The 26,638-nt window shown below is 37.0% G+C and overlaps 3 protein-coding genes and 1 long non-coding RNA gene across 7 annotated transcripts; 3 read left to right on the plus strand and 1 right to left on the minus strand.

The window, feature by feature from the left end:
- The first annotated feature begins 36 nt into the window (after positions 1–36).
- Positions 37–6,743, plus strand: LOC107785658 (uncharacterized). The gene is made up of 7 exons (XM_075252039.1): positions 37–290; positions 413–557; positions 1,178–1,279; positions 1,624–1,736; positions 5,344–5,627; positions 5,724–5,814; positions 6,167–6,743. The coding sequence occupies exons 1-7, from the start codon at positions 180–182 to the stop codon at positions 6,614–6,616; spliced, it is 1,296 nt and encodes a 431-aa protein (XP_075108140.1). The 5' UTR covers positions 37–179; the 3' UTR covers positions 6,617–6,743.
- Positions 6,744–7,372: 629 nt separating this feature from the next.
- LOC107785661 (uncharacterized) lies at positions 7,373–10,421 on the minus strand. Its single transcript, XR_012708815.1, has 2 exons — positions 10,282–10,421; positions 7,373–7,790 (listed from the first exon to the last, which is right to left on the minus strand). It is a non-coding gene; the product is annotated as an uncharacterized LOC107785661 (long non-coding RNA).
- Positions 10,422–11,896: 1,475 nt separating this feature from the next.
- Positions 11,897–13,877, plus strand: LOC107785653 (putative aquaporin TIP5-1). Its single transcript, XM_016606999.2, has 3 exons — positions 11,897–12,119; positions 12,337–12,581; positions 13,286–13,877. The coding sequence occupies exons 1-3, from the start codon at positions 11,996–11,998 to the stop codon at positions 13,667–13,669; spliced, it is 753 nt and encodes a 250-aa protein (XP_016462485.1). The 5' UTR covers positions 11,897–11,995; the 3' UTR covers positions 13,670–13,877.
- A 414-nt stretch (positions 13,878–14,291) lies between these two features.
- Positions 14,292–20,510, plus strand: LOC107785662 (putative nitric oxide synthase). Of its 4 annotated transcripts, none has more exons than XM_016607013.2 (13): positions 14,325–14,859; positions 15,278–15,463; positions 16,204–16,290; positions 16,422–16,501; positions 16,817–16,898; positions 17,530–17,550; positions 17,715–17,760; positions 18,365–18,483; positions 19,047–19,160; positions 19,261–19,368; positions 19,457–19,546; positions 19,922–20,031; positions 20,113–20,510. In XM_016607013.2, exons 1-13 carry the CDS (start codon positions 14,446–14,448, stop codon positions 20,360–20,362), a joined length of 1,707 nt encoding a protein of 568 aa, XP_016462499.1. In that variant the 5' UTR covers positions 14,325–14,445; the 3' UTR covers positions 20,363–20,510. The 4 variants fall into 4 exon arrangements, with proteins under 4 accessions (XP_075108144.1, XP_016462499.1, XP_016462500.1 ...); XM_016607014.2 differs by having other exon boundaries at positions 18,389–18,483; XM_075252043.1 differs by lacking the exon at positions 17,530–17,550 and having other exon boundaries at positions 14,292–14,859; positions 16,817–16,902; positions 17,698–17,760.
- Positions 20,511–26,638: the final 6,128 nt, after the last annotated feature.

Raw genomic sequence — 26,638 nt, forward strand, 5'->3', positions numbered from 1 at the left:
CTGAAAATCTTATTTGAAAAACTCCCTCCGATTGATTCTATAGAAGTGAACTCTCGGAAAAATATATTATAGCCCGTGACCCTTGTATAACAGCGAACAGCGGGTCGGGTCATGAAAAGCCCCAAAAGAGAGAGAAGAAGGCAGGAAGAAAACATGAGCAAAAACCAAAAAGGAAGAAAATGGCGGCAATTGTATGCTACGGTCCTCTAATTGACCTCTCTAAAGCAGCAGTTCACATCGGCGAGTACGTCCAGCTCCTCGTTTTGGTTCACAATATCATCCCAATTCAGGTACTTTTACTTTCTCTCTATTGTTTATTCATGGCCTTAGGTACTTAGGATGAGTTGGTTAATTTACTGAATTATATATATAAGGATGAGTTGGTTTATTCATGGCCTTAGGTATTTTGCAGTACAAGTTATGGAGAAAAGGTGGAGCAGAGGTTATTAGGACGGACATACAGGTGGGCGATGACTCCCGCCCTTTTTTCCCTGTTTCAATTTGGCAGAAACATTTGGCCTCCAAATTTGTTGCTGGCGATGTCATTTTGCTTCAAAGTAAGTTTTTTTAAGTTATATTTCAGAAAGAAAAAAAAAAGGTTTACCACTGCATCCGCTATTCTGTTTTTGTTTTTTTACCATGAGTGGAGAATTAGTATAGATAATATAGTTCAATTCAAAAACAATGACAGTGCTCGCTACCAACTAATTTGCTCTATCCAAGATTGTAATTTTTGTTGCAATTTGTCGCCTGTGGCATATTTTACCACTGAACATATAAACAGCTAACACGAATAAAGATGGGATTTGGATTTCAGTAATAAGCTCACAAGAAGCATAAACGACAATAGGCAGGCTTTCTTATTGATTTACGAACATCACTTTGATAATTGCAAGTTTCATTTTGCAGTCATGAATTCGATTGTGGTGTAATTGGTGCTCACTGCTCGGTCATTGCCTTAAAGGATCTTCTGAATTGATTAACTCATATAGCTTTCTTTCCTCTCTGCTTCTTACTTACATGGAATTTGCTATATTTGTGTTTGTTGAACTGGTTTATCTGCTGAAAAGTATTATCTGAATACTGTTGAATATGTGGTTTGGGTGTTCTAAACTTTGGTTTCCAAATAATATTGATGCTCCAGAGGTAATGTATTTATTATTCTTTTCAATTTCAGATGTTAAGATTACAAGAGTTGGCGGATTAATCGAGGCTAGAACTGTACATTGCTCAACTTTGCAATGTGTAGTCCGTTCATACAAGTCACTTGTTTCTAAAGGTTCTCTCTCTCTCTCTCTCTCTCTCTCTCTCTCTCTCTCTCTCTCTCTCTCTCTCTCTCTCTCTCTCTATGTAGTCCGTTCATACAAGTCACTTGTTTCTAAAGGTTCTCTCTCTCTCTCACACACACACACGCACTCTTTAGCTATTAGAAGTACACGGTTGAGTTTGATGAATTCATGAGGCTGTTATGCATTGTCTTTGGTAGATATGATCTGGCTTTGGAGTATCATTGATACATTACTGGACACTCAATTTCTGTAAACTACTCTTTGCAGATAAGCGGCTCGATTAAAGTTTTCCTGGGGCAGACCTCGCTAAGATATTGATTTATTGTCTTTACAGGTGGAGACGAGTTGTTGCGCAGCTGTCGAATTGGTGTGGCAGCAAAGGATAAGCTTCTGAAAATTGTTAGATGGCTACAGCAGGGGGCTGCTGTTGAATTAAACGACCATCAGGTTTCCTCTTTCTCTTGGAACTTCCGTGCTAATTTTCAGTTGCGAACACTTGAGTAGAGACTAAGAGTTTATTTAACGAGCAGCCTCTTCTCCTTCTCAAATTTATTTCTTCCCTATGCCCTTCCTATGCAGGGCTGAGATGTAGGGGGTTTCTCTTTTTCTCCTTAATCAGTCTCCACACTGATGAAAACCAAAATTTGGATGTATGTATGTATGCAACAAAAGAGTTATTTTTAGACTCCCTTTTCCTCTGTTATGTAGTTCAGGGCTGCTTTATCTTGCACCAACCAATAAGTGCCTTTCATCTTTATTTAATTAATGAATTTAACTTTGGGTGAATTACGCGGACCTCCACTCTAGTTTAGTGAAACTAAATGGACATCCCCTATATCTAAAAACTTTCCTCTAGTCTAGTGTTTCTTTATAGAAAATTTCCATGTCTCTACTAGGACATTAAAAGTTAATGATTTAATAAAAATGTTTTGAATTGTTTGCTCCTATTTTGTTTCAATTGCTATTGTATCTACCCAGAAAATAAAGGAAAGAGTAATTTGAATATTTTTTAATTTTAGCTTAACTATAAAAATGCTTATGACAAAGTCTCAAGAGAGATCCTATGGAGATGTTTGGAGGCTAATAGCCTGTTTGGCCAAGTTTGTTTTTGGGTCAAAAGTGCTTTTTTGGCCAAAAACACTTTTGGCAAAAAATTGAGGTGTTTCGCCAAGCTTTTAGAAGGAAAAAAGTGCTTTTGAGGAGAAGCAGAAAAATGTAGCTTCTCTCCAAAAGCACTTTTTTGAGAAGCACTTTTGAGAAATATACACTTAGAAGCAGTTTTCAAAAGTTTGGTCAAACACTAATTACTGCTCAAAAGTGCTTTTCAAATTAATTAGCCTAACACAAACCGATTCTCACCAAAAGTACTTTTTTGAAAAGCACTTTTGAAAAAAGCACTTATCAAAATAAGTAGATTTTAGAAGTTTGGCCAAACAGGCTATAAGAGGGTGCCTGTAGCGTATATTAGAGTGATCCAGGACATGTATGATGGAGCTAAGACACGGGTTAGGACATCAGGAGGAGACTCTGAGTACAGGAGGAGACTCTGAGTACTTCCCGGTTGAGATGGGGCTGCATCAGGGATCAACACTTAGCCCGTTTTTGTTTTCCTTGGCAATGGACGCATTGACGCGACACATTCAAGGGGAGGTGTCTTGGTGCATGTTATTTGCAGATGACATAGTCCTGATTGATGAGACGCGAGGTGGTGTTAATGAGAGGCTGGAAGTCTGTAGACATAACCTTGAGTCTAAGGGTTTCAAGTTGAGTAGGACCAAGACAGAATACTTGGAGTGCAAGTTCATCAGTGTTACCTAGGAAGCGGACGGAGATGTATGGCTTGATACGCAAGTCATCGCCGGGAGAGAGAGTTTCAAGTATCTGGGGTCTATAATTCAGAATTATGGGGAGATTGATGAGGATGTCACACATCGTATCGGAGCAGGGTGGATGAAGTGGAGGCTCGCTTCCGATGCCTTGTGCGATAAGAATGTGCCGTTGACACTTAAGGATAAGTTCTACAAGGTATTGGTTAGACCGACTATGTTGTATGGAGCAGAGTACTGGCATGTCAAGAGCTCCCATGTCCAGCGGATGAAAGTAGCTGAAATGAGGATGTTAAGATGAATGTGTGGGCATACTAGGTTAGATAGGATTATGAATGAAGTTATTCAGGATAAGGTGAGGTGGCCCATGTGGAGGAAAAGATGCGTGAGGCGATGCTGAGATGGTTCGGTCATGTTAAGAGGAGAAGCACAGATGCCTTAGTCAGGAGGTGTGAGAGGTTGGTCTTGGGGGTACGAGGAAGGGTAGAGGTAGGCCAAAGAAATCTTGGGGAGAGATGATCAGGCGGGACATGACGTAACTTGAGCTAACCGAGGACATGACCCTGGATAGTAGGGTGGAGGTTGAGGATTAGGGTAGAAGGTTAGTAGGTGGTCGTGCGTTTCCCTTTGTCTTCATTAGCTCGATAGTATTAGTGTTAGTATGGTACCCTTTTATCCTGAGTTTGCTATTATCGCATATCTTGTTTTGTTATTACTTGACATCATTACTTCCTTAGTTTGTTATCAGTACTCCATTCATACTCTTTATTGCTAGTTCTCTAAATATATTGTCTTGCTATTACTTGCTATTGGTACTTCTTTCATATTCTTTATTGCCATCTTGAATTATACCTCTTCTGATGGAAGAAACCTATGGCTTTTAAATGGTTGTTATTGCTGATTTGTATTTTCTTAATGTTGTGCCATGGTGTATGTGGTTCGCTGATGATATAGTTCTGATTGATGAGACGCGACGCGACATTAATGAGAGGCTGGAGGTTTGGAGACAGGCCCTTGAGTCTAAGGGTTTCAAGTTGAGCAGGACTAAGACAGAATACCTGGAGTGCAAATTCGGCGTTGAGTCGAGAGAAGCGGGCTTGGACGTGAGGCTTGGATCACAGGTCATCCCCAGGAGAGGCAGTTTCAAGTACCTTAGGTCGGTTATTTAGGGGGATGGGGAGATCGACGAGGATGTCACACACCGTATAAGGGTGGGGTGGATGAAATGGAGGTTAACATCTGGAGTCCTGTGTGACAAGAAAGTGTCACCGATACTCAAAGGAAAGTTTTATAGAGCGGTGGTCAGACCGGCCATGTTGTATGGGCAGAGTGTTGGCCAGTTAAGAACTCACATATCCAGAAGATGAAAGTAACAGAGATGAGGATGTTGAGGTGGATGTGCGAGCACACCAGGATGGATAAGATTAGGAATGAAGATATTCGTGAGAAGGTGAGTGTGGCCCCTGTGGATGACAAGATGCGGGAAGCGAGGCTTAGATGGTTCGGGCACGTGCGAAGGAGAAGCCCAAATGCCCCGGTCAGGAGGTGTGAGCGGTTGGCCTTGGCGGGTTCGAGAAGAGGGATAGGGCGGCCTAAGAAGTATTGGGGAGAAGTGATCAGGCGGGATATAGCATGGCTTCAGATTTCCGAGGACATGACCTTTGATAGGAAGGTGTGGAGGTCGAGCATTAGGGTGTTAGGATAGAAGGTAGCTGATAAGGGTTCGTCCGGGGGGAGGCTGGTCTGATAAGGTTGGGTCCTAGGCTGCTACCGATTATTGTTGTATCCACACTATTCTTTCTTTTTTCATAGTATCGGGCTTTATTCACTGTTTTTTGTTATTATTTCTCATCTATTTTCTGTTTCTTATGCTGTTGTTATTGCTCATATGGTTCTGTTGATAGTACTAACATTCTGTCTCTCTTGTCTCTTTTCGTTTTCTTGAGCCGAGGGTCTTTCGGAAACAGCCTCTCTACCCTCCGGGGCAGGGGTAAGGTCTGCGTACACTCTACCCTCCCCATACCCCACTTGTGGGAACTCACTAGGTTGTTGTTGTTGTTGTTGTTGTTGTTGTTATACTATTCAAGATCGTTTGATATCCATATGACGGTGATAGGTGCATGCTCATGTATTACTTCACATCTCTTGTCAAGTGACTGCAGTTGAACGATTTTTGTAAATCGGCTTGCTTTATGAAATATATGAATGTTGGCTTCATGTATTCACAGCGGAAACAGCCATCAATAAATTGGAAAGTGCACGAAGAGACAAAATCTCAGGGTTGTGTCTCTCTTAAAGATTTATCTAATCTTCCTGATTCCTCCAAGGTAACCTTGTATGCATCTGTCGGTGAAGTATTTCTGCCAATTACGTGGAGACATCTTCCTGAATCGGCTACTGAAAGCATGTTCATTAGCAAGAGACTATACATGCACTCAGATTGTGACGTGGCTGACGATCTAATTACGGCTGGCTGCCATCTCTGTGGTACTCCTTTAAGTTACGAAACTAGGTAAGAGGAAAAGCTTAACCAGTCCTCTTTTCATATCTATGCGGATGATATGCCTATAACATTTAGCAACTGCTATATCGTCCTGGTTTGCAACAGTTCAGGCAGTGTTAAAAATGCCGCATCACTCTATTGTCAGGAGAGCTCCAATCACCTTCATGTTGTAAGCACGATATATCGGCCTTTCATGGTAAGATTTTCTTTTCAATTGGTAACATTCTTTTTTCTTGTAAAAATTAGCTCAGGAAAACTTACCATGACTGCTTATATTGTGTTTTTCTTTGCAAACCGTGGTGATTGACACCTGAATTATTTATGTTTTATTTTGGTACTTAAACTTAATTCTAGCTGACACCAGTATCATAGATGATTTCTCAAATTAATTGGCATTTCAATCACTCAATTATAATGATGGACAGGGGTGAAATGTATTTTAGAGCAGAAATTAGCTCAAGTGTCATAAGCGCACCTAACCTCTTATTCTTAGTTTATCTTTGTTTATTTGAAAGTTTTTTTTAAAATTTACTATCTCAATTTTGCAGCTATATGTGTGGGATGATTCAATGTATGCTCCACTTCTTGTTAAAAACAAGGCAGCTGAAGTGTTGTTTGGAAACATCAGAGCTGAGGAAGTGCTCTCGTGCTATAAAAGGCTGAAGGATGGAATAGATCATGCTCCAAATTTAGTCTTCAGAAGGAATGGCACGGTTGAAAGGACTGTGCTTGAACATAATGCTGCTGGGGAAGGTATTGCAGTGACTGACAAAAGCACCAACGAGGGCAAGGAATTGAAAGAAAATAATAAATTCGATTTAAGTCCAAATTTCTATTTGGTTTGGTTAATTTTATTGAAGTTGCTACTACAACAGGAGAATAACAGTCCTTTGAAATTTAAAGTTACTATTAACGCAACAAGAGATTGCGAATATGGGAGGTATGAGATGATCTCTGTTTCTCTACCATCCTTCACATCTGAATTCAATTTAGTATAGGAGTGCTTAAATGTATCAAATATCAATATTTTCAGCAGAGTTCATTTGTTCTTCATAAACTTCATCAGTCGGAGTTCCTTTTCTAGACTCCTTGAAAGGAGTAATTAAGAATAATATAGGGGCGGATCCCTTGACAAAAGAACGTCCTAAAGTGGAAGATTGTACGTGCAAATGGAAACCTTGGTGATCTCATATCATTTTTAAACAGTATAGAAAGCTATTCTTTCAAAGAAAGACTTCATTTATTTCATCTAAAAGCTAATTGGTGCCTTTTCACATTCAACAAAGACTTCAGATTCTAACTACAGTTCACTGCAACACTACGCTATAGCTGTGCCACCATGTTAATCTTTGACGCCAAAGTCTTAAATGTAAGCGGATATTTGAATGTGGTGAGTTATTTTTAAGATTTGAGATGGTTGATAACCCAATTAACTATTTATCCTCTTCAATATGTTTCTACTTGCATTGGGAGAATCAAATTTTGTGTTTGTGGTTACATAGAGCTTGGAGTACTTTGAATGCGTTGCTGTCTTGCTGGAGGTTGTAGTAGAGAATATTACGGTCATGTTAGTCCCATTTTGCCGCAATAATAATGAAATAAATAGAGTAAGAGGTTCTCTGAACTTCTTTCCTCACCCAAGTACAAGGATCTAAAACAAAAAGCAAGGCATGAAAACAATTTAACAGTAACTAGAAAACCATCAGGCCGTGATGAAGTGTTCTCTGGACTTCTACATGGTACTAATAGAAATCTTTGTAAGAGAAAAAAGTTCTGTAGCCACATCACAATACATTATTTGACCTCTTTTCGGCAAATGAGAATATGGAAGTTACAAGCCAGGTAAACCGTAAACTGATGGCCAACAGTACTCAAAATGCTACACGAAGTCTCAGCTATTCGTTGAAGCCAAAGTCCAAACGACCTAAATGCCATCAATGTTCGGTTGCATCATCAGCCAAGGGATCAACAGCTGCAGATCTTTGTGCTTCTTCCAAAAGTTTCATTTGGTGTTCTGCGTGTTCTCTTACACAGGCATTGATTCCCATAATTATATCTAGCATCGTACCAGTTGTTCCAAAGAATACAAGGGGTCCCAAAGATTTCCGTTTTATGCCCACTGGAATTGCAAGCAATGCACCAGCTACAGAGAAAACCCATGTACCCAGAGCACTGCAATAATTCAAATATCAGACAAGAAAAACTTCTACTAGAATAAATAAGACGAGCAACACGACGCATATACAAGCATTCATGATTATGCCAATTTCAATAAAATAAAGTATCAACAGCATGAATTCATCCTCTCCGATGATAGATACAAACATTATGTTTGGGACTTGCAGTTTTCCAGGGAGAAAAACAATTATTAAGAGCACAAATTTCAAGTTCTCGGCACGATAGATACGCAGAGATGTTCATGACTATTGAATTTTCCATTGTTGATTTTAAGAATACAATGGAAGAGGGATATAATAACTGCTTGATACATATGACAAATTACGCCACAACTGCAATCCTCATGGAGGTCAATAATATTCCACTTTCTTACCCTTTTCCTTAAAAAAAAAAAAAAAAATTACCTAGGAGAAAATCATCATACAAGCTCCTAACGGCTGAAAAGACTTAGATATGTTCAGGGCTAGAAAATACTTAAAACGATAAAGGTAGAAGAGCATGACCACTAACAGCTTGAAGTTGTCTGAAAACTACATGACGAAATAACGAGACTGAACTCTATCAAAGAAGAGTACTTCAAATAACAAGATGAACGTGATTGTAATATTATACAACATGATAATCAGCAGAAGCTCATGAAAGTTCATCACCAAAGAGCATATGCCCGATAGAAAAGAAAGATATATGCTAAAATGGAGCAAATAGCCACCTTGGAAGATAGAGCACATAATCAGTGACATCAGATATTCAACCAGACCAGATGTGGAGAAATCTCAACCATCATACTGGTTTCTCATAATTACCTGTTCACATTTCACTGTATGATACTGCTATCATCTGCAGTACAAGGCATGCTGACCCTACACAGGAACTACAGATGGGAACAAGAGGGGTGTGCAGGGGTGAAGCAACGGGGTGGCAAGGGGATTCAGTTGAATCCCTTTCATCCTAATATTATACTATGTAAATAGGGTAAAAATCAGTGTTGTCAAAGGCGAAAAGCTCTAAAAAGCGATCCAAGTCCTTTGGGGCTTTAAGCGCAAAGTACAATTGAAGTGTGAGCTTCAGTAAAAAAGGCACAATGATGGAAAGGTCATAATGATATCTGAATTCAAGAAAAAAGAGTAACAAATTCACTCGTGATATTTTCCTTAACAACTAATACACTTAGTTGCCGATTATATTTGTTGTTTAGTACAGACCGATTCAAGACAGAACTCATGGGCAACAAAGTGCACGCTTTAGTGGCTTTCCTAGATTGAAGTGTAGCTTATATGAGGAGAAGCGTCCTCCCTGAGCTTTTATGAGCTTCAAGGCTTAAGTGCGCCTTAAATGAGCTTTTGACAACACAATTTCTTTTATCATATATAAACTGTCGAATCCCCTCGGCAGGAAAAATTGTAGTGCAATGGCAAAAGGGGTTCAAAAATTGCTTTAGGTCACAAGTTCTAATCCTAGGCGTGACATTCTTGTTTTTTTTTAATCCCCTTCTTTGAATTCCTGGCTCCGCCAATGGGGGTGCGACAAAGAACATTATACTGATAGCATTGTTCTTTCTCGCTCTTTCTCTTTCACATTAACCAAATCTTCCTATTGAATAAAACATTTAGATTTGGTACTACCTCCGCCCTCTGAAGCATGACCTACTTACACCGATGTGGTTATTAAGAATAATATGTTTGACAAAACAAGCGTTTAAGATGGTGGTTTCAAATGTCAAAAAGTGAAGATTCATTGGTAAAATGTCACATGAAATAGGTTAGCTTATATTTGTTGAAATTGTTGGAGAAACAAGAATCATACAAGGAAATAGATCAAATCTTTTTGACAGACCAAAAAGGAAAAAGGGATGGAGGGACAGCCTCAATGCCTCTTTAATATATCTCTCTCCCAAATTAAAACAAGGTTCGACTTCCCTTAATCTTAAGGTAGGTAGCCTTCTTCTTGACACCCTCAACATTTTCTTAGGTATGTTACTTCGTTATGTTTGTTTTTTAATTTTGGTGAAACATGTTTTTATAACTTAACTTGCACACACCTCGACTATTCCACTAAGGTTTAGGGAGATGGAAACAATGACCTCTGACGGGATTTCAACCCTAGTCTTCATGATCTTCATTCCAGATCCATTTTAGAGTACAACTTAATAAAATGGAGAGGAAAATGCTTTAGCATTGTGGATTTTAGTTTATTAATTTGATTGTCAAGTATTTTTTGAGATGATAAAGAATGAAAATCGAGTACTGAAATTGTTACCAATTTTCCCCTTGGCCAATTTGACATCCTTAAGTTAGGTTTTCTGAAGGGAGAAGCATAGAAGATTTCTAGAAAAATCTCTTTTCTACTGTCCTAACAGGCGAAAAGTATGGGGAAAAAGCATGCCTATGGTTTGAGAAAATTTCCAGATACAAGAACGTCAAATTTCTATACAGAACACAAAAAAAGGGACCGAGAAATTCGATATTGAAAAGAGAAGGAAACTGACTTGGCGACTGTGCAATCTTCCAGTTGTTTTACTTCCTCTCCAGCTGCCATTATTCTCCGATAGCACGAAAATTGAATTTCTTTAGAACCTGTTGACATTCATACTAGTGACCCGCTCCGGTTGAATCCCGACCCATTGATATAATGGGCCTCTTTGGCCCAAACAAATCCTAGGAAATAATCATAGCCTTTTATTTGGCTGAAGTGCAGAAATAGCCACTTTTAGTCCTGCTATTTTAAAACTCTGCTACTCTTTATAAGTATTTGTAACTAAGCCACTTTTCACTAAGTAAATAAAATGTGGACAATAATAATCCTCCACACAATACGCCAGGGAATGAGCTCTTCGTTCTTGTCTCTCCATCTCACACATGTATTTAATTTAATGCACAACTTTGGACTATAAGAAACCTTTATGATATTGAATTACTGTCGTCGTCTCTTTAATTGCACGTTTTATTTTATGTTTACTTTTTTTTTAATCATATCCTTATTTTAGTTAGTACTCCATTTATTCATTTACCACGTCAGCTTAAATAGATGGTTCTCTTTTTAAATTTTTTCCTCCTGAAGCTGCTGATCATAATGGCCTCTGTGAAACAAAAATTTTGATGGTCCATTTTTCGAACAGCCCAACAAGTACACAAAAAGGAATTTTACAGAAATATCCCAAAAAAATCCTAACTTACCAACCTAATTATACTTACCCAAACTAGCCAAGTACATATAAAAATTAAAAACCCAAAGAAATAAGGTTTTTTCTCTCCAAGAATCACACACAAAGATCTCCTTCCATATTTTTAAGCGTGATTAACAACATTAAATGTAAGACGGGAAGAAAATTTCATGGATGGGGTAGCAAATAAGGTAAAGCGTGATTAGCAACATTAGATGCAAGACGAAAATGAAATTTCATGAATGAGGTGGCAAATAAGTTGATTAAAAGGGGACCTTTTTCAATGGGTATTGTTGAGATTCATTGAAAACATATAGATGAGTTAATATACAAATTTTGAGGAAGATTGGAGGTGATTTGGACTGAATTGGTATCAAAATTCGTAGTTAAAATCGAGTTCAAAAAGTTCTTCTGCGACACATGTATCACGCATGTATCTCATACGCAGGTATACATGGATGTACATGTGATACTCATTTGATACAAATATGATACACATATCATTTTTGTCATGTTCATCTTCTACTTCGAAATTTTAATTCAAATCACCTCAAAACTCCAGCACATTATCCCAAAACTGAGATTCAAGCTCCTTAAGATGTACACAATCTATTCTAATAACACCCACTGAGAAAAAGCAATAATTTGACTTTTTTTAGGTTACAACTAGCTAATTGGCTAATATTAGTAATATTTTGGCCAATTTTTGTAATAATGTACTTATAAATGGACATAGCTGGTATTTTCCCTACCCAAAATGGTGAATTTTATAATTTAGTTTTAGAGAAAGGGAAAAAAAAGGTAGTTTAGCAGAAAGAGCCACTTATAATTGGCGGTTAATATTTGAATCGAAATCCTTCAGGAATCGTTGCAAGCAGTAAATCCTAGTAACTCCCCTCAACTCCTATATAAACTTTCGGAAACCACTCAACCGTCATTTCATTTGGTCGGTTTCTTTGAGAATAGTTGAATAGAAGTTCCCGCTTGGAGAAAATTGAATTCAACTTCTTCTTAATTCTTGTGAGATCATTATCATTAAATGGCGTCCCTTGCTTCCCGCTTGCAGCACTCTGTGACTCCCAATGCTCTTAGATCCTATGTCGCAGAGTTTCTCTCCACTTTCCTTTTCGTCTTTGCCGCTGCCGGCGCTGCCATGTCTACCAGTGAGTTCTTCTTTCTCTTATTTTATGCAAAAACATATATAATGATCATCAAGCAATGTCACTTAGTAAAATATTGTGCAATTGTCTCTTAGTCTACTGACTTACCAGAATTTTTCACAATCATAATTCATATTAGTGTATATAATATGGCATTTCTACTTGTTAAGGTGAAATGTGGTTTGAGTTGTGTAACTTATATATGATGGGATGATGACAGGGAAAATGACACCTGATGCGACATCAGATCCATCTAGCCTAGTGGCAGTTGCAGTTGCAAATGCATTTGCATTGTCCGTGGCTGTGTATATATCAGCCAATATCTCGGGCGGCCACGTGAATCCGGCTGTCACGTTTGGAATGGCTATAGGAGGCCATATAAGTATTCCCATGTCCATATTCTACTGGATTTCTCAGATGCTTGGTTCTGTCATGGCTTGCCTTGTTCTAAAATGCACTAACCAGGTTAGTTTTCAGATCAATTCAATTTCAAGAAATTTCCCTGCTTGTGTTCTTTTCATCCTTTTACCCCATTACAAATTAAAGTGTTTATGGTCGCGTGCAATTCTCACCGGTAACTTAGTTTTTGGAATCAAGTATTAAATGATTGCAAATGGCTTTCCCTTTAGTTGTGTTACCAATCTTAGTTACTAGTAACACTAAGTTTTATAGAGTTGATGGCTCAAATGGTCACTCAACTTTAGGTAATTGGTCATCAAAATCATATAAGTTTCTTTTGTCTTTCAAAAATCACTCAACTTTACCTAGTCCACTTAAATGGTCATATTTGTCGGATCTCAACAGAAAGTACTAAATCTGGTAAGAATGACCGTTTTAGTGAACTAGGTAAAGTTGAGTGAACTTTGAAAGACAAACTAAAGTTATATGACTTCGATGTCCAACTTCCCAAAGTTGAGTGATCATCACAGCCATCAACTCTAAGTTCTACCAACATACTACTAGAATAGTCGTGTGCAATTCTCACCCATGAATTAGTTTTTGGAGTCGAGTAGTATATGATTGCAAGAGACTTTCCCTTGTGTTGCAAATAGTAATTACTAGCAACAGTAAGTTCTAGCAAGTAACAACATACTAGAATGGCCTTGTCTATTCTTCTCTAATTTGCTGATTAAGTTACACATTGATTTTCTCTTTTATAATCATTGCAGCAAGTTCAGACACATGGAATTCCTCACGACATGACTGGTTTTGGAGGAGCAGTGCTCGAAGGTGTAATGACATTTGGTTTAGTGTACACAGTTTATGCAGCTGCTGATCCTAGACGTTGCGTCCACGGAGCAATTGGGCCATTGACAATTGGGCTCATTGTGGGAGCAAACGTCATGGCTTCGGGCCCATTTACTGGGGGATCAATGAACCCTGCTTACTCATTTGGATCTGCTGTTGTCAAAGGGAGCTTCGGCAATCAAGCAGTGTACTGGGTTGGACCTTTCATTGGTGCAGCCATAGCAGGAATTCTATATGATAATGTGGTTTTTCCTCCACAAGCGACTGAGTCTTTGAGGGGAATAGGTGGTGGGATTGCTGTTTAAGTGCTGCAGTTTTTAGTTGCTCTTTGTTGTATTTTACTTCAACGTAGTATGCATAACAGAATGATGTGTTGCCTTCTCTGTTGTAGAACTACAAGTGCTTAATCATAGTCTAGTTAGTAACTTTATTTTATTTTACTGGTAGTAGCAAGAATGGATAAATATTGATGTCTAGTTACTAACTTTACTATAAGACCGCTTTCTTTTTCTATCTTCTCATTGATTCAATTTTTCAAATTGAACTGCCATAGCAATTTTGCTATATAAAAATTGACATTGCAACATCTTATTCATAGACAGATAAAGCTCGATTATCATTTATCCCTGCTCGATAAACATGGCCATCTATCCTTTTTCAGGCCATTAAAGTGATCAAATAGTCTCTGACTTCTGCAATTCCTAAACATGGTTTTCGAAACGAAAGAGATAAGCTAGAATTGAGCATTTACTTGTGTTAATAAAACCGATCTAAATTACATTATTTGCATTGTTGACTTTTTAAAATTTTCATTAGTAAGAAATTATTGGCAATCCACATATTATTAATATCAAATAATATTATTAGCCTATGACCTACATATATCCTACGCCTTATTAGTCCTTGATAAGTGAAATTTATGCTTTTATAGAAGCTAGTATGTATGTAGTATGACAATTAGATAAAATAGAAAAAATAACATTTCCCCCAAAAATACCAAGTACATAGAATAATATCTCGAAAGAAGTTTCAATATCCTCCTCTTCGAGCTTCCTTTCACAATTGACAGCCTACGTCGGCAATGGCGCCTAAACTCCTTGCTCTATCCTCCTTATCTTCCATTTCTCCATTCCGTCTCCCTAATTGCCACATTTCAACTCCTAATTGTACACCTAGCAAGCTTAACATCTTCAAATTCCACACTCCTAAACCCAACCTTATCCTCTGCAAATTCACAGAATCACAGGCTGTCTCAGAATCCGAACCCGAGGGATATGGAGCTGCCGCTCCGACCCGAGGCGACATTTACCTTCAACGCCAACAGGCTGTGGCTGCATCTTCAACGGTGCTAGCCACCACTAAGAAGAAAAAGAAGAAGAAAGATAAAATCTTCAAAGTTTCCAACTTGGCTCCTTGCTGTTACGGTTGTGGAGCTCCGTTACACACCTCGGAAGTGGATGCCCCGGGTTATGTTGACCAGGAGACATATGATTTGGTATTATAACTTGGTTGAAATTTCCTAGTTTGTTTGCTAATGCATTCCACCTATTTAATCTTGGGACTTGGGAGTTTAATTTGGAGTTTAAGTTGTATGTGCTAACAATGTAAAAGATATTTACACAATGAGGTCATTTATAAGTTAATTACTGGTAAATTTCTATAACAAGCATTAATTGGTAACCTGGTATAAATAGGTAACTAAAATTTAGCGATAGATAAAATCTTTATGCTATTGGTTTATATAACTAAAATCCTTAATTTGAAGTGTTACAGAACTAAATCATCCGGAAGATTTTAAGTTTATTAAGTATCATTTCACTAATTTATTAGATTGTTACTGTTGTTTCCCAGATATGGATTGTATGAGTTTACTGTTGATGGTTTCTAACTTATATTTTTCTGGTGGAATATAGAAAAAGAAGCATCACCAGCTTAGAAAAGTTCTTTGTGGACGATGTCGCCTACTGTCTCATGGGCACATGATTACTGCAGTAGGTGGAAATGGAGGTTATTCTGGAGGCAAGCAATTTGTTACTGCAGAAGAGCTTCGAGAAAAGCTGTCTCATTTACGCAATGAGAAAGCTTTGATTGTTAAATTGGTAACCACCCAAAAACTACTCGTTTATTTTCCCTATGAAGTCGTAATAAATTTGTTTGTAATTTCTTAATGATGTTGTAATCTGCGGTGCTGCCAGACTATTATCAATTTGAGTTCTTCAACCTGAATCATCTGTTTTAAAATGTAGTTTCAAATAATGTGTTGATTGAATATCTAACTATGTTTTTCTATATTCTGTTCAGACTTCAAGCAGTTGGCAGATAGAACTTATCCTGACTGCTTTATTTATATGTTCACTGTCTTACTTGAATGATTATACTGTTACTCAGCTTTGTCCTGCATTGAATTTGTGGACTATTTGGAATCTTAGATGAAGCTGACAGCCTTGAAACTAGGAAGTAATAGACGGATAATAACAATTTGAAGTAGCATATTTCGTGTAACAAAAATGGAGATTGTAGTTCACCATGAAAAATATTAATCTTTATCTAAGTCATACAAGTGAGTTTGTTGCAATGAAGTCGCTGATGGCAAAGGTTTCATCAATCAACAGTGTTAGAGAAATTAAGCTCTTATCTAATGGCTTGAAGAGTTACCATCCAACCTCGTGAAAGCTCGTATTTTAGTCTTAAGATTGATCGCACTGGTGTTGATTACATGTTGAAACCAAGAAATGTAGTTGTTGGCTCTCATTTTGTCTGTTCGTGTCATCGACTACTAAACGTTTGTTTATTTGTGTTTTTTTGCGTTCTATGTGCTTTCATGGATCATCACATGTAGGTTGATATTGTAGACTTCAATGGCAGTTTTCTGGCTCGTGTCCGAGATCTTGCCGGTGCAAATCCCATAATTTTGGTTATAACTAAGGTAATAATAGTAACTAAGTTATATGCAGTTTATGCTACCATTGTTTCTGCTAAAATGCTAACAATGTAGAAGCAATATTGACTAGGTGTAAATTCCAACTAACATTTGTCTCTCTATTTCACTTTCTTAAGGTGGATCTTCTTCCAAAAGAAACTGATCTTAATTGTGTTGGTGACTGGGTTGTGGAGGCCACAATGAAGAAGAAGCTTAAGTAAGTTTGAGGTGTATTATGTATCCTTTCTATATTAGATTTGTATGCCGGTACGTGCAATAGGAGTTATAGCTTCAGCTTGGGTTAGTTGGCGTGCTTTTGAGATTCCTAATTGTCAGTTAGTCATCTATAACCAGCATTGCTTTGCATCATCCTTTTGGAGATCATGTTCACTTGCAATACTTTGATTATCACCTTCATGTATTATTAACATTTAATTAGTGGTTCTAGTTAAGGTAAATGTCACGTCAGACTTCTACTCCCGAGAACAAAAGGATGAGATAAAAATCTAAAATAGCATGCTCCTTTTTGCAGTGTTCTGAGCGTTCATTTAACTAGTTCAAAGTCATTGGTTGGAATCGCTGGGGTGGTATCAGAAATCCAAAAAGAAAAAAAGGTCAGTTTCTTCTCTATGAAGATGTAAGATTTCAATTTTCTATTCTGGATAAAACTGCCTTGGTTTTGTGCGTATCCCCCAAAAGAAAAACCACATATTTTCTGGAACTACTATATCATGGTTTATGCTAGTGCATTCATTACTAGATAAGCTGATAAATAAATAGACATTTCTCGTGATTCTGTTTGACGGGTCTCTTTAGACAGAGACTGGATAAAGTTAACTAGGAAAGAGGTTGTGTCTGAATATGTAGTAATAAAGACACCTATTGGAATCAAATCAATCTCCTTAAGTAAAAGATCAATCCACCTTTCTAGTAACTTGCATTAATGTCTTGTTAATTCTTTCTAATAAAATTAGATATCTTGTGATCATTATTCATTACTTGGAGAGTCAAATTCCAATTTGAATTAGTCTTTTCTTAGACAATACAGTATTTCTGGACGGTGCATCAAGCCTAATTGTTTGTTCTGTCAGCTTTTATGCGAACCTTTTCTTTTTTAGTTTGAAGGATCTATATTACTTTGTCAAGGAACTTTCTTCCTGCTTAAACAAACATACGATAGGCTTACTTTTAGCTTTTTCACGTCATTTTAGGGTTTACTAATGTTCTGTTGATATTTTCCTGCAGGGAAGGGATGTATACATTCTGGTTAGTGAGTTTACAAACCACTGGACTGAGATTTATCCAAAACTTGGAATGTGATGATTAGTCACATTTTCTTGTGTTGTGCTGGGTCTTTATGAATTCTTCAATTTAATTCTTAGTGGTTTGGAATCAACTTACGTAAATGTCAAGTGCTACTGAATTTTCAGGGCTCAGCAAACGTGGGAAAATCTGCATTCATCAATGCGCTGTTAAGTAAGTCTTTTATGAACTCCTGTATTCATCAGGCTGTCGTGTGCAATTTAATACATAGGTTTAGTTCTTTATAGTGTTTTTTTCTTCTTTGGGTCAACTGCAGTATCCAAGTTGCAATGCATAATCCCTTAGATTTGGTTGCTAGTGCTGTAATTTTCAGCTTTTTCTTATTTTTTCCTATGTCACTTTAAACAAGAGCAACTCCTAGTATTTGTGGTCCTAGAATGTATCTCGAGTTGGAAATGATGTTCTGCAGAATCACTAGAAAGATCCAATCAACTACTTTGCCTGCACAACATAACTTCATATGTGGATGTGCTTTTTCCATTACTTCCAACAGCATTCTTTTAGCTTATCAATTTCTTCTTATTTAATAGATTATTAATATAAACGTTTACCATGCAATGGTTGCTTCAATTTTCCAATGAAATCTTGCTTTGACCTGTATTAATGTGCTACCTACCTATATATGGCAAATTGGGAACTAGTAATTTTCAGTCTTCTCTTTTAAATGCATGCTGCTTCTTTAAACCTGCTCTTTCCAATGCTTTGATCTTTCTATTTTGTCTGCTATTAATATATCTTACTACGACTGTGTAATCAGATACAATGTCATATAATGATCCAGTTGCAGCCACTGCACGAAAATACAAACCAATACAATCAGCTGTTCCTGGAACTACACTGGGTCCAATCCCAATTGATGCTTTCCTTGGTGGTGGGGTAAGTATATCTCACTCTAGCAACTGATCATTCAACTCCTTTAAGTGATAGTTTTTGATATGGTTTTTGAATTACTGGGTGAAATGGAAAGGTAAAAGTGTGGTTCTTGAATCTTAAAGAGGTAGAGATCCTATCGAACTCTTATTAAACTCGTGGGAAATTAATTTGTGATTAAGAATTCCCTCCCCCCCCCCCCCCCCCTAAATCTCGAGTATTTAGTTCAACAGTGAAACTCTATTAGAATAGTATTAAAACTTCGACCAAAACTTCAGGCTGCTCATAACTTTTTCGAGTCTCAAACGAAGCCCAGGAAACCACACCTACACATCGCTGATGATAGGGATGACAAAATCAGTTTTGAAATAATGATAAGGAGTAACAATAGATAAAGACATTACTCGAAGTCACCAAAGCTATTGTCCTTAATTTTTTGCTAAATGAATCCTAACTTTCTTCTCTTTTTATTTTTATTTTCAATGTTAAAAGATGAGTACTTCATAGATTGACGATTCTTCCAATGTGAGTGAAATTTTAACAGTTTCTATGCGCTTATTACAATATAGAAAGTGTATGATACTCCTGGAGTCCATCTTCATCATAGGCAAGCTGCAGTTATTCACGCAGAAGATCTCCCCACTCTTGCTCCTCAAAGTCGTCTCCGTGGTCAAGCTTTTCCAGTATGTTCTTTCTCCAACATTTGCTTTAGGAGATTTTTGTATCCAAACGTGATGCGAATTAAGTATTTTCCTCTCTTTTCTGGTTTTCTGATGTAACTAGAGTTCTGGGCTAAACTTGGAGTCACTGATAGCTGACCGAGTGAGATCAAGTGGCTTGAGTGGATTATCAATATTTTGGGGAGGCCTCGTGCGAATCGATGTTTTGAAGGTTTCTCATAAAGATCTCGTCTCTTTTGCATATATAAACAGTTCCATTCAGTAATTGTCAATTGACGGTCACTTTGATATTACTTCAGGTTCTCCCAGAGACTTGCTTGACATTCTATGGACCCAAGGCATTGCAACTTCATATGGTGCCTACTGAAGAAGCAGATGAGTTCTACCAAGTAATGCCAAACTCTTATATTTTATACCTACCTTTGACCTTTTCGGGATATTGACCGCAATGTAAAACAAAAAGAAAAGAGCACTGCACCAGCAAGTACAGAATAGATAGCAGTATGGAAGTTCCTTTAATATATTTTCTTTTCAACGAAAAAAGTGTTGCATAAAGGAAAAGTGAGATATAGAATTCATGATTTCATATTCTTTTTGTTCCAAAAAGAGACTTCAGTATCATTTCAAAACCTTAAACAATAGGTAGAGTAGTCAATTATCTGTAAATCCCTTTAGAAAATTTTATACAACTGATATAGAACATGGTATATCACTACCCTTATTCTATATGTACTTTGCGTTTTGAACATCTCTCATTGTTGCAGAAAGAACTAGGAATTTTATTGACACCGCCGACAGGAAAAGAAAAGGCAGATGGCTGGATGGGACTTGAAACGAAGCGCCAGTTACAAATTAAATATGAGGATATTGAGAGGTGAGCACATTCATGTCTAACAAACTGTGGCACTATCTGGATGTCTAATATGCTTATTTTTTTGCTAATGCGTCTGTATAGACCTACCTGCGATGTGGCTATATCTGGTCTTGGATGGTTCTCTGTTATACCAGTTAACAAATCAGTCGGAACATCTGATCCGATTTCAGAAGTTACAGCTGGAGAGCTAACCTTTGCTGTCCATGTTCCGAAGCCAGTAGAGATTTTTGTTCGACCTCCTCTACCAATTGGCAAAGCTGGAGGACAGTGGTATGACTACAGGGAGTTGACAGAGGAGGAATCAGAAGTTAGACCCAAATGGTTTTTCTGATTGTTACTACTCCTGTTTGAGTTTAATTTCTGTATATTGATGGGTCAGCTAGATGATAACTACATTTAATTGTCCATAGAAAATTGGAGTGTTATCTGTAAAATAAAGCACGTTAGCTGTGGCAAGAGGTTATAAAACAGTGGTTAAATTGAAGGGTATATGGGGGAGAATATGGGTCGGATACCAGGTAATATTAAAATGAACAGGGTAAAAAAATGGGGATGGGTCATTTTAATTCTGTGAAGCCACCTGGCAGTCCGTCCAATACAAGGGTATATTTTAATGATAGTATAACTATAGGGTTTGAAATGATCAGATAGTGAAAGGGAGGTTATTTTTAAATTATTGTAAACTATTTTCAATCGTACAAAAGTATATATGGCCATTTTTCGTATAATTAAGAGTCATTTTGGACATAAGAATTTTTTATTTTTTTTTTCAAAAAAATTTACTTTTTTTTCGAAATCAACGTTTGATCATAAAATTTTTAATTTTCACCTGAAAATGTATTTTGAAAATTTTCGAAAATTTAAAAAACTTCAAAAAATTATTTTTCAAAATTTTCACTCAAATCACTCACAAAACTTCAAAAACAACCCAAAATTATATTCATATCCAAACACAACTCTAAATACTCTTGAAATTGGTTCTGATTGCTTCAAGGTTCAACCTCTATATATATATATATATATATATATATATATATATATATATATATATTGCGCGTGTGGTGTGAGAAACTTCCATGCTACTTCTTTTATCTATAAATTTGACGATCTTCTAATCTTTAACATACATCAAACTAAAAAGGATTATAGATCTGAGTATCTGACTGCCTAATACTCTGTACAATAACACTGATATAACTTGAGGGAGGCAATCCAAAATCAGAAAAACATTGCCAAAAGAAAGAAAAGAATATCTTCCTTTTAGGTGTACAATTACTATCAAGATCCTAGGCTCCAAAAGAAATAGATAATTTTTAAGAAATTTCAATGATATTTTTCATGTAAAGAAATAACATAGATATAGAGAAAAGATAATTAAATCCTCTGATATGGGGCATAGGAACTATTGTAAATGAAATTATAAAATTGTTCGTTTCATGTATGCACTTTCTAAGTAAATATATATAGTCTCGAAGAGAATGCTGAATGTTGGGGGAGAGGGTTGAGTAATACCAAATAGTGTATATTTTCTGGCGTAATTAACCAGAAGGCACTATAGTTGGCCGATACGATTATGTTAAAGAAAATGGACTTGGAACATAATTCAACCTCAAAAGTTAGTTTGAGATAAGAATGAATCAAAATAGGAAGACTGATAACCATATTTTCCTCTGCAAACGTGGGATACATACTAGTTAGTGTAATGAATATATTATATTATGGATGTTCATTTAGTATTCCATTGTAAATAAGCTTCCTGAAGAAGTTTATCCATATAAGACTCCGCCATAAATACATTTATCTATTTAGTACTCTATTGAAAATAAGCCTCCTGAAGAAGTTTATCCTTTCGGTACTCCGTTATGGATAAATATTACCCATGATAGAAGATTATCTATATCTGGCACAACAGTTTAGAGCAGCAGCTTGCAGTAGCAGCTTCCTTTCTTCTATAAATAAAGGAGAATTCAGTTCATTATGTACATAAGTTTGAAGTTTGAATAATATATCAGTTTCTCTCTATACTTGTCTTTACTTTACAGTCTTTATTTTATAACACGTTATCAGCACGAGACTCTGCCCTCTCGAGAAAATACTTTGAAAGTATCAGAGGTACGAACTTTCTTTTTCTAAATAATGTCAAATCTTTCTAAACTTGAGTTTGTAGCCCAGGATATATCGGGCAAAAGCTACATGTCTTGGGTGCTTGATGCCGAAATTCATCTTGATGCGATGGGTCTGGCAGACACCATCAAAGATAAAAATCAGGCATCAAACCAAGCCCGTGCCAAAGCAATGATATTCCTACGCCATCACCTTGATGAGGGCCTGAAAATGGAATATCTTACTGTTAAAGATCCAGTCATACTGTGGAGTAATTTGAAAGATAGATATGACCACCTGAAGATGGTCGTTCTTCCACATACACGTTATGATTGGACTCATCTAAGGCTACAAGATTTTAAATCTATCAGTGAGTATAATTCTGCTATGTTCAGAATTATTTTCCAATTGAAACTATGTGGTGATAATATTACTGATCATGATATGTTGGAGAAAACTTTCACCACTTTTCATGCCTCGAATATGCTCCTGCAGCAGCAATATCGAGAGATGGGATTCAAAAAGTATTCTGAACTTATCTCACATCTTCTTGTAGCCGAGCAACATAATGGGCTATTAATGAAAAACCATGAAAGCCGACCTACTGGTTCTTGTCCATTCCCTGAAGTGAATGAGACGAACTTCCACCAAGCTAAACGTGGAAGAGGACGTGGCCCCAGTCGTGGTCATGGCCGTGGTCTAATCGTGGTAATAATAATGCACCAAAGAACCCTCCTCACCACCAGCAGTGGAAAAGAAAGGAACAAAAGCATGAAGCGGTGCAAGCAGCAAAGCCAGAAAATGCATGCTATAGATGTGGAGGAAAAGGGCACTGGTCACGTACATGCCGTACGCCAAAGCACCTGGTTGAGCTATATCAAGCTTCCCTGAAGAAGACAGAGAAAAATGCTGAAGCAAATTTTATTTTTGAAGATAATTTAGACTTCATGCATTTGGATGTAGCTGATTACTTTGCACTCCCAGAAGGAGAAACAAGTCATGTGATCGGTAGTGAATCTGTAGAGATGTAAATATTTTAATTTTTGTTATTTGTAGTAGATAGTATAGTTATGTAATTGTTGTACATAAATAAAAGTTATAATGTTTACTATCATATTTATTTTGTTTATGTCATTTTGAAGAATATGGATAATCCTCAAATTATGTTTGGATCAAAGACCAATCATGAAGATATTTGTGTAGTTGATAGTGGAACAACTCATGCCATATTCAAAGATCAGAAATACTTTTCTTATTTGCATAAGGAAAAAGCAAATATTTCTACAATTTCTGATAATATAAGTTTGATTGAAGGCTCCGAAAGAGCTATTGTATTTCTGTCTAGGGGAACAAAACTTATTATCGATAATGCATTGTACAAGTCCCGAAGAAACTTGTTGAGTTTTATAGATATCCGTCGAAATGGGTATCATGTTGAGACAATAGATGAAATGAATGTGGAATATCTTTGTATTACAAAGAATATTTCTGGCCAGAAATGCATTGTAGAAAAGTTATCAACTTTATCTTCTGGCTTATATTATTCAAAGATTAGTACAGTTGAAGCACACTCTATCGTAAACCAGAAGTTTACTGATTCAAATACTTTTGTGCTTTGGCATGGCCGTTTGAGCCATCCTGGATCAATAATGATGAGACGAATTACTGAAAATTCGAGTGGGTATCTATTAAAGAACCTGAAGATTCTTACAAATAATGAATTTTCTTGTGATGCTTGTTATCAAGGCAAAATGATCACTAGACCATCACCATTGAAGGTTGGCATTGAGTCTCCTACCTTCTTAGAACGTATACATGGGGATATATGTGGACCTATTCACCCACCAAGTGAGTTGTTTAGATATTTTATGGTCCTAATAGATGCATCTTCAAGATGGTCTCATGTGTGCCTATTATCATCTCGCAACCTGGCGTTTGCAAAGTTATTAGCCCAAATAATTTGATTAAGGGCACAATTCCCAGATTATCCTATAAAGGCTATTCGCCTTGATAATGCTAGAGAATTCTTATCTCAAGCTTTTGATGATTATTGTCTATCAGTTGGGATAAAAGTTGAATATCCGGTAGCTTATGTTCATACTCAAAATGGCCTTGTAGAGTCATTTATTAAACGACTGCAATTGATAGCAAGACCACTACTTATGAAAACAAAATTGCCCACTACTGTTTGGGGTCATGCTATCTTGCACGCATCATCACTTATCCGTCTCAGACCAACACATTATAATAAATATTTTTCGTCACAATTAGTTTTTGGTCATGAACCAAATATTGTCCATCTACGAATTTTTGGATGTGTTGTATATGTGCCAGTAGCACCACTGCAGCGCAGTAAGATGGGCCCCAAAAGAAGGTTAGGAATATATATTGGGTTTGAATCACCCTCTATTGTTCGCTATCTTGAACCATTGACGGGAGATTTATTTACTGCTCGATTTGCAGATTGTCGATTTGATGAAACAAATTTCCCACAATTAGGGGGAGAGAAAAAGGAAATCAAAAGAGAAATTGTGTGAAAAGTTTTATCATTATCTCACTTTGATCCACGTACCCCTATATGTAATTAGGAGGTCCAGAAGATCATCCATTTACAGAATATAGCAAATCAAATGCCAGACGCATTTACTGATTTGAAAAGGATAACTAAGTCACATATCCCTGCAGAGAATGTGCCTATCCGAATTGATATCCCAGCAGGACCATCTATTAGCATGAGAGCTAGTGAACCTAAACCATGCCTGAAGCGTGGTAGGCCTATGGGTTCTAAGGATCGAAATCCTAGAAAAAGAAAATCGAAAAATGATCAAAATGATATTATGAAGGAATGTCCTGGAGAGACCCAAGATCTGATTAGTTATGAGATTCCTGAAGAAATCAATAAACCCGAGACTCAAGTGAGCGAAGAACTTTTAATAAGTTCTACTGGTGATGGGATTAATTTAAATCGATTTGAAATAGTGGTGGATAATATTTTTGCATATAATGTTGCACTTAACATTATGCAAGATAGTGAGGATTTTGAACCCCGATCTGTTGAAGAATGTCAACAAAGATCTGATTGGCCAAAATGACAAGGGGCAATTCAATCAGAATTGAACGCACTTGCTAAAAGAGAGGTCTTTGGACCAGTAGCCCAAACACCTGCTGGTATAAAATCAGTTGGTCATAAATGGATTTTTGTGCGAAAAAGGAATGAGCAAAATGAAGTTGAAAGATACAAGGCTCGCCTTGTCGCACAAGGATTCTCACAACGACCTGGAGTCGATTATGAAGAAACATATTCACCCGTTATAAATGCCATAACATTTCGATATCTCATTAGTTTAGCCTTACGTGAAAGGCTTGAAATACATATGATGGATGTGGTTACAGCTTATCTGTACGGGTCACTTGATAGTAAGATTTACATGAAAATCCCTGAAGGATTTAAAATGCCTGAAGCATATTCAAAATCTCGGGAAATGTACTCAATCAGATTATAAAGATCTTTGTACGGTTTAAAACAATATGGGCGCATGTGGTATAATCGCCTCAGTGAATATTTGTTGAAAGAGGGTTACATAAATGATGTTATTTGTCCATATATTTTTATAAAGAAAATGGCATTAGAATTTGTTATACTTGCTGTTTATGTTGATGACATAAATCTTGTTGGAACTCCAGAAGAGCTCCAAAAGACAACTGAATATCTTAAGAAAGAATTTGAGATGAAAGATCTTGGAAAGACAAAACTTTGTCTTGGACTGCAAATTGAATATTTAGCAAATGAGATCTTTATGCATCAATATGCCTATACAGAAAGGGTCTTAAAACGCTTTTACATGGACAAAGCGCACCCATTGAGTACACCAATGGTTGTTCGATCACTTGAAGTGAATAAGGACTCGTTCCGACCTCCAGAAGAGGATGAGGAATTCCTGGGTCCTGAAACACCCTATCTCAGTGCAATTGGTGCACTTATGTATCTTGCTAATGCTACAAGGCCTGACATAGCATTTTCTATTAATTTACTAGCAAGATATAGCTCTTCTCCTACACGGAGACATTGGAACGGGATTAAGCATATATTGCGATATTTAAAGGGAACTCTTGATATGGGTTTGTTTTATGCTAACAAAGATAGTGCAGATCTTGTTGGCTATGCAGATGCAGGTTATTTATCTGATCCCCATAAAGCTAGATCTCAGACCGGGTACGTGTTTACATGTGGAGGTACTATCATATCATAGTGCTCCACAAAACAATCTATTGTTGCTACTTTTTCAAATCATGCTAAAATAATAGCCATTCATGAAACAAGTAGGGAATGCGTATGGTTGAGATCAATAATTCATTTTATTCGAGAAAAATGTGATTTGAAATGTGAGAAAAGACCCACAATTTTATACGAAGACAATGCTGCATGCATAGCCCAATTGAAGGGAGGATTTATAAAAGGAGATAGAACGAAGCACATTTCACCAAAATTATTCTACACACACGA

This window comes from Nicotiana tabacum, chromosome 4, assembly GCF_000715075.1.
Source record: "Nicotiana tabacum cultivar K326 chromosome 4, ASM71507v2, whole genome shotgun sequence".
NCBI lineage: Eukaryota > Viridiplantae > Streptophyta > Magnoliopsida > Solanales > Solanaceae > Nicotiana > Nicotiana tabacum.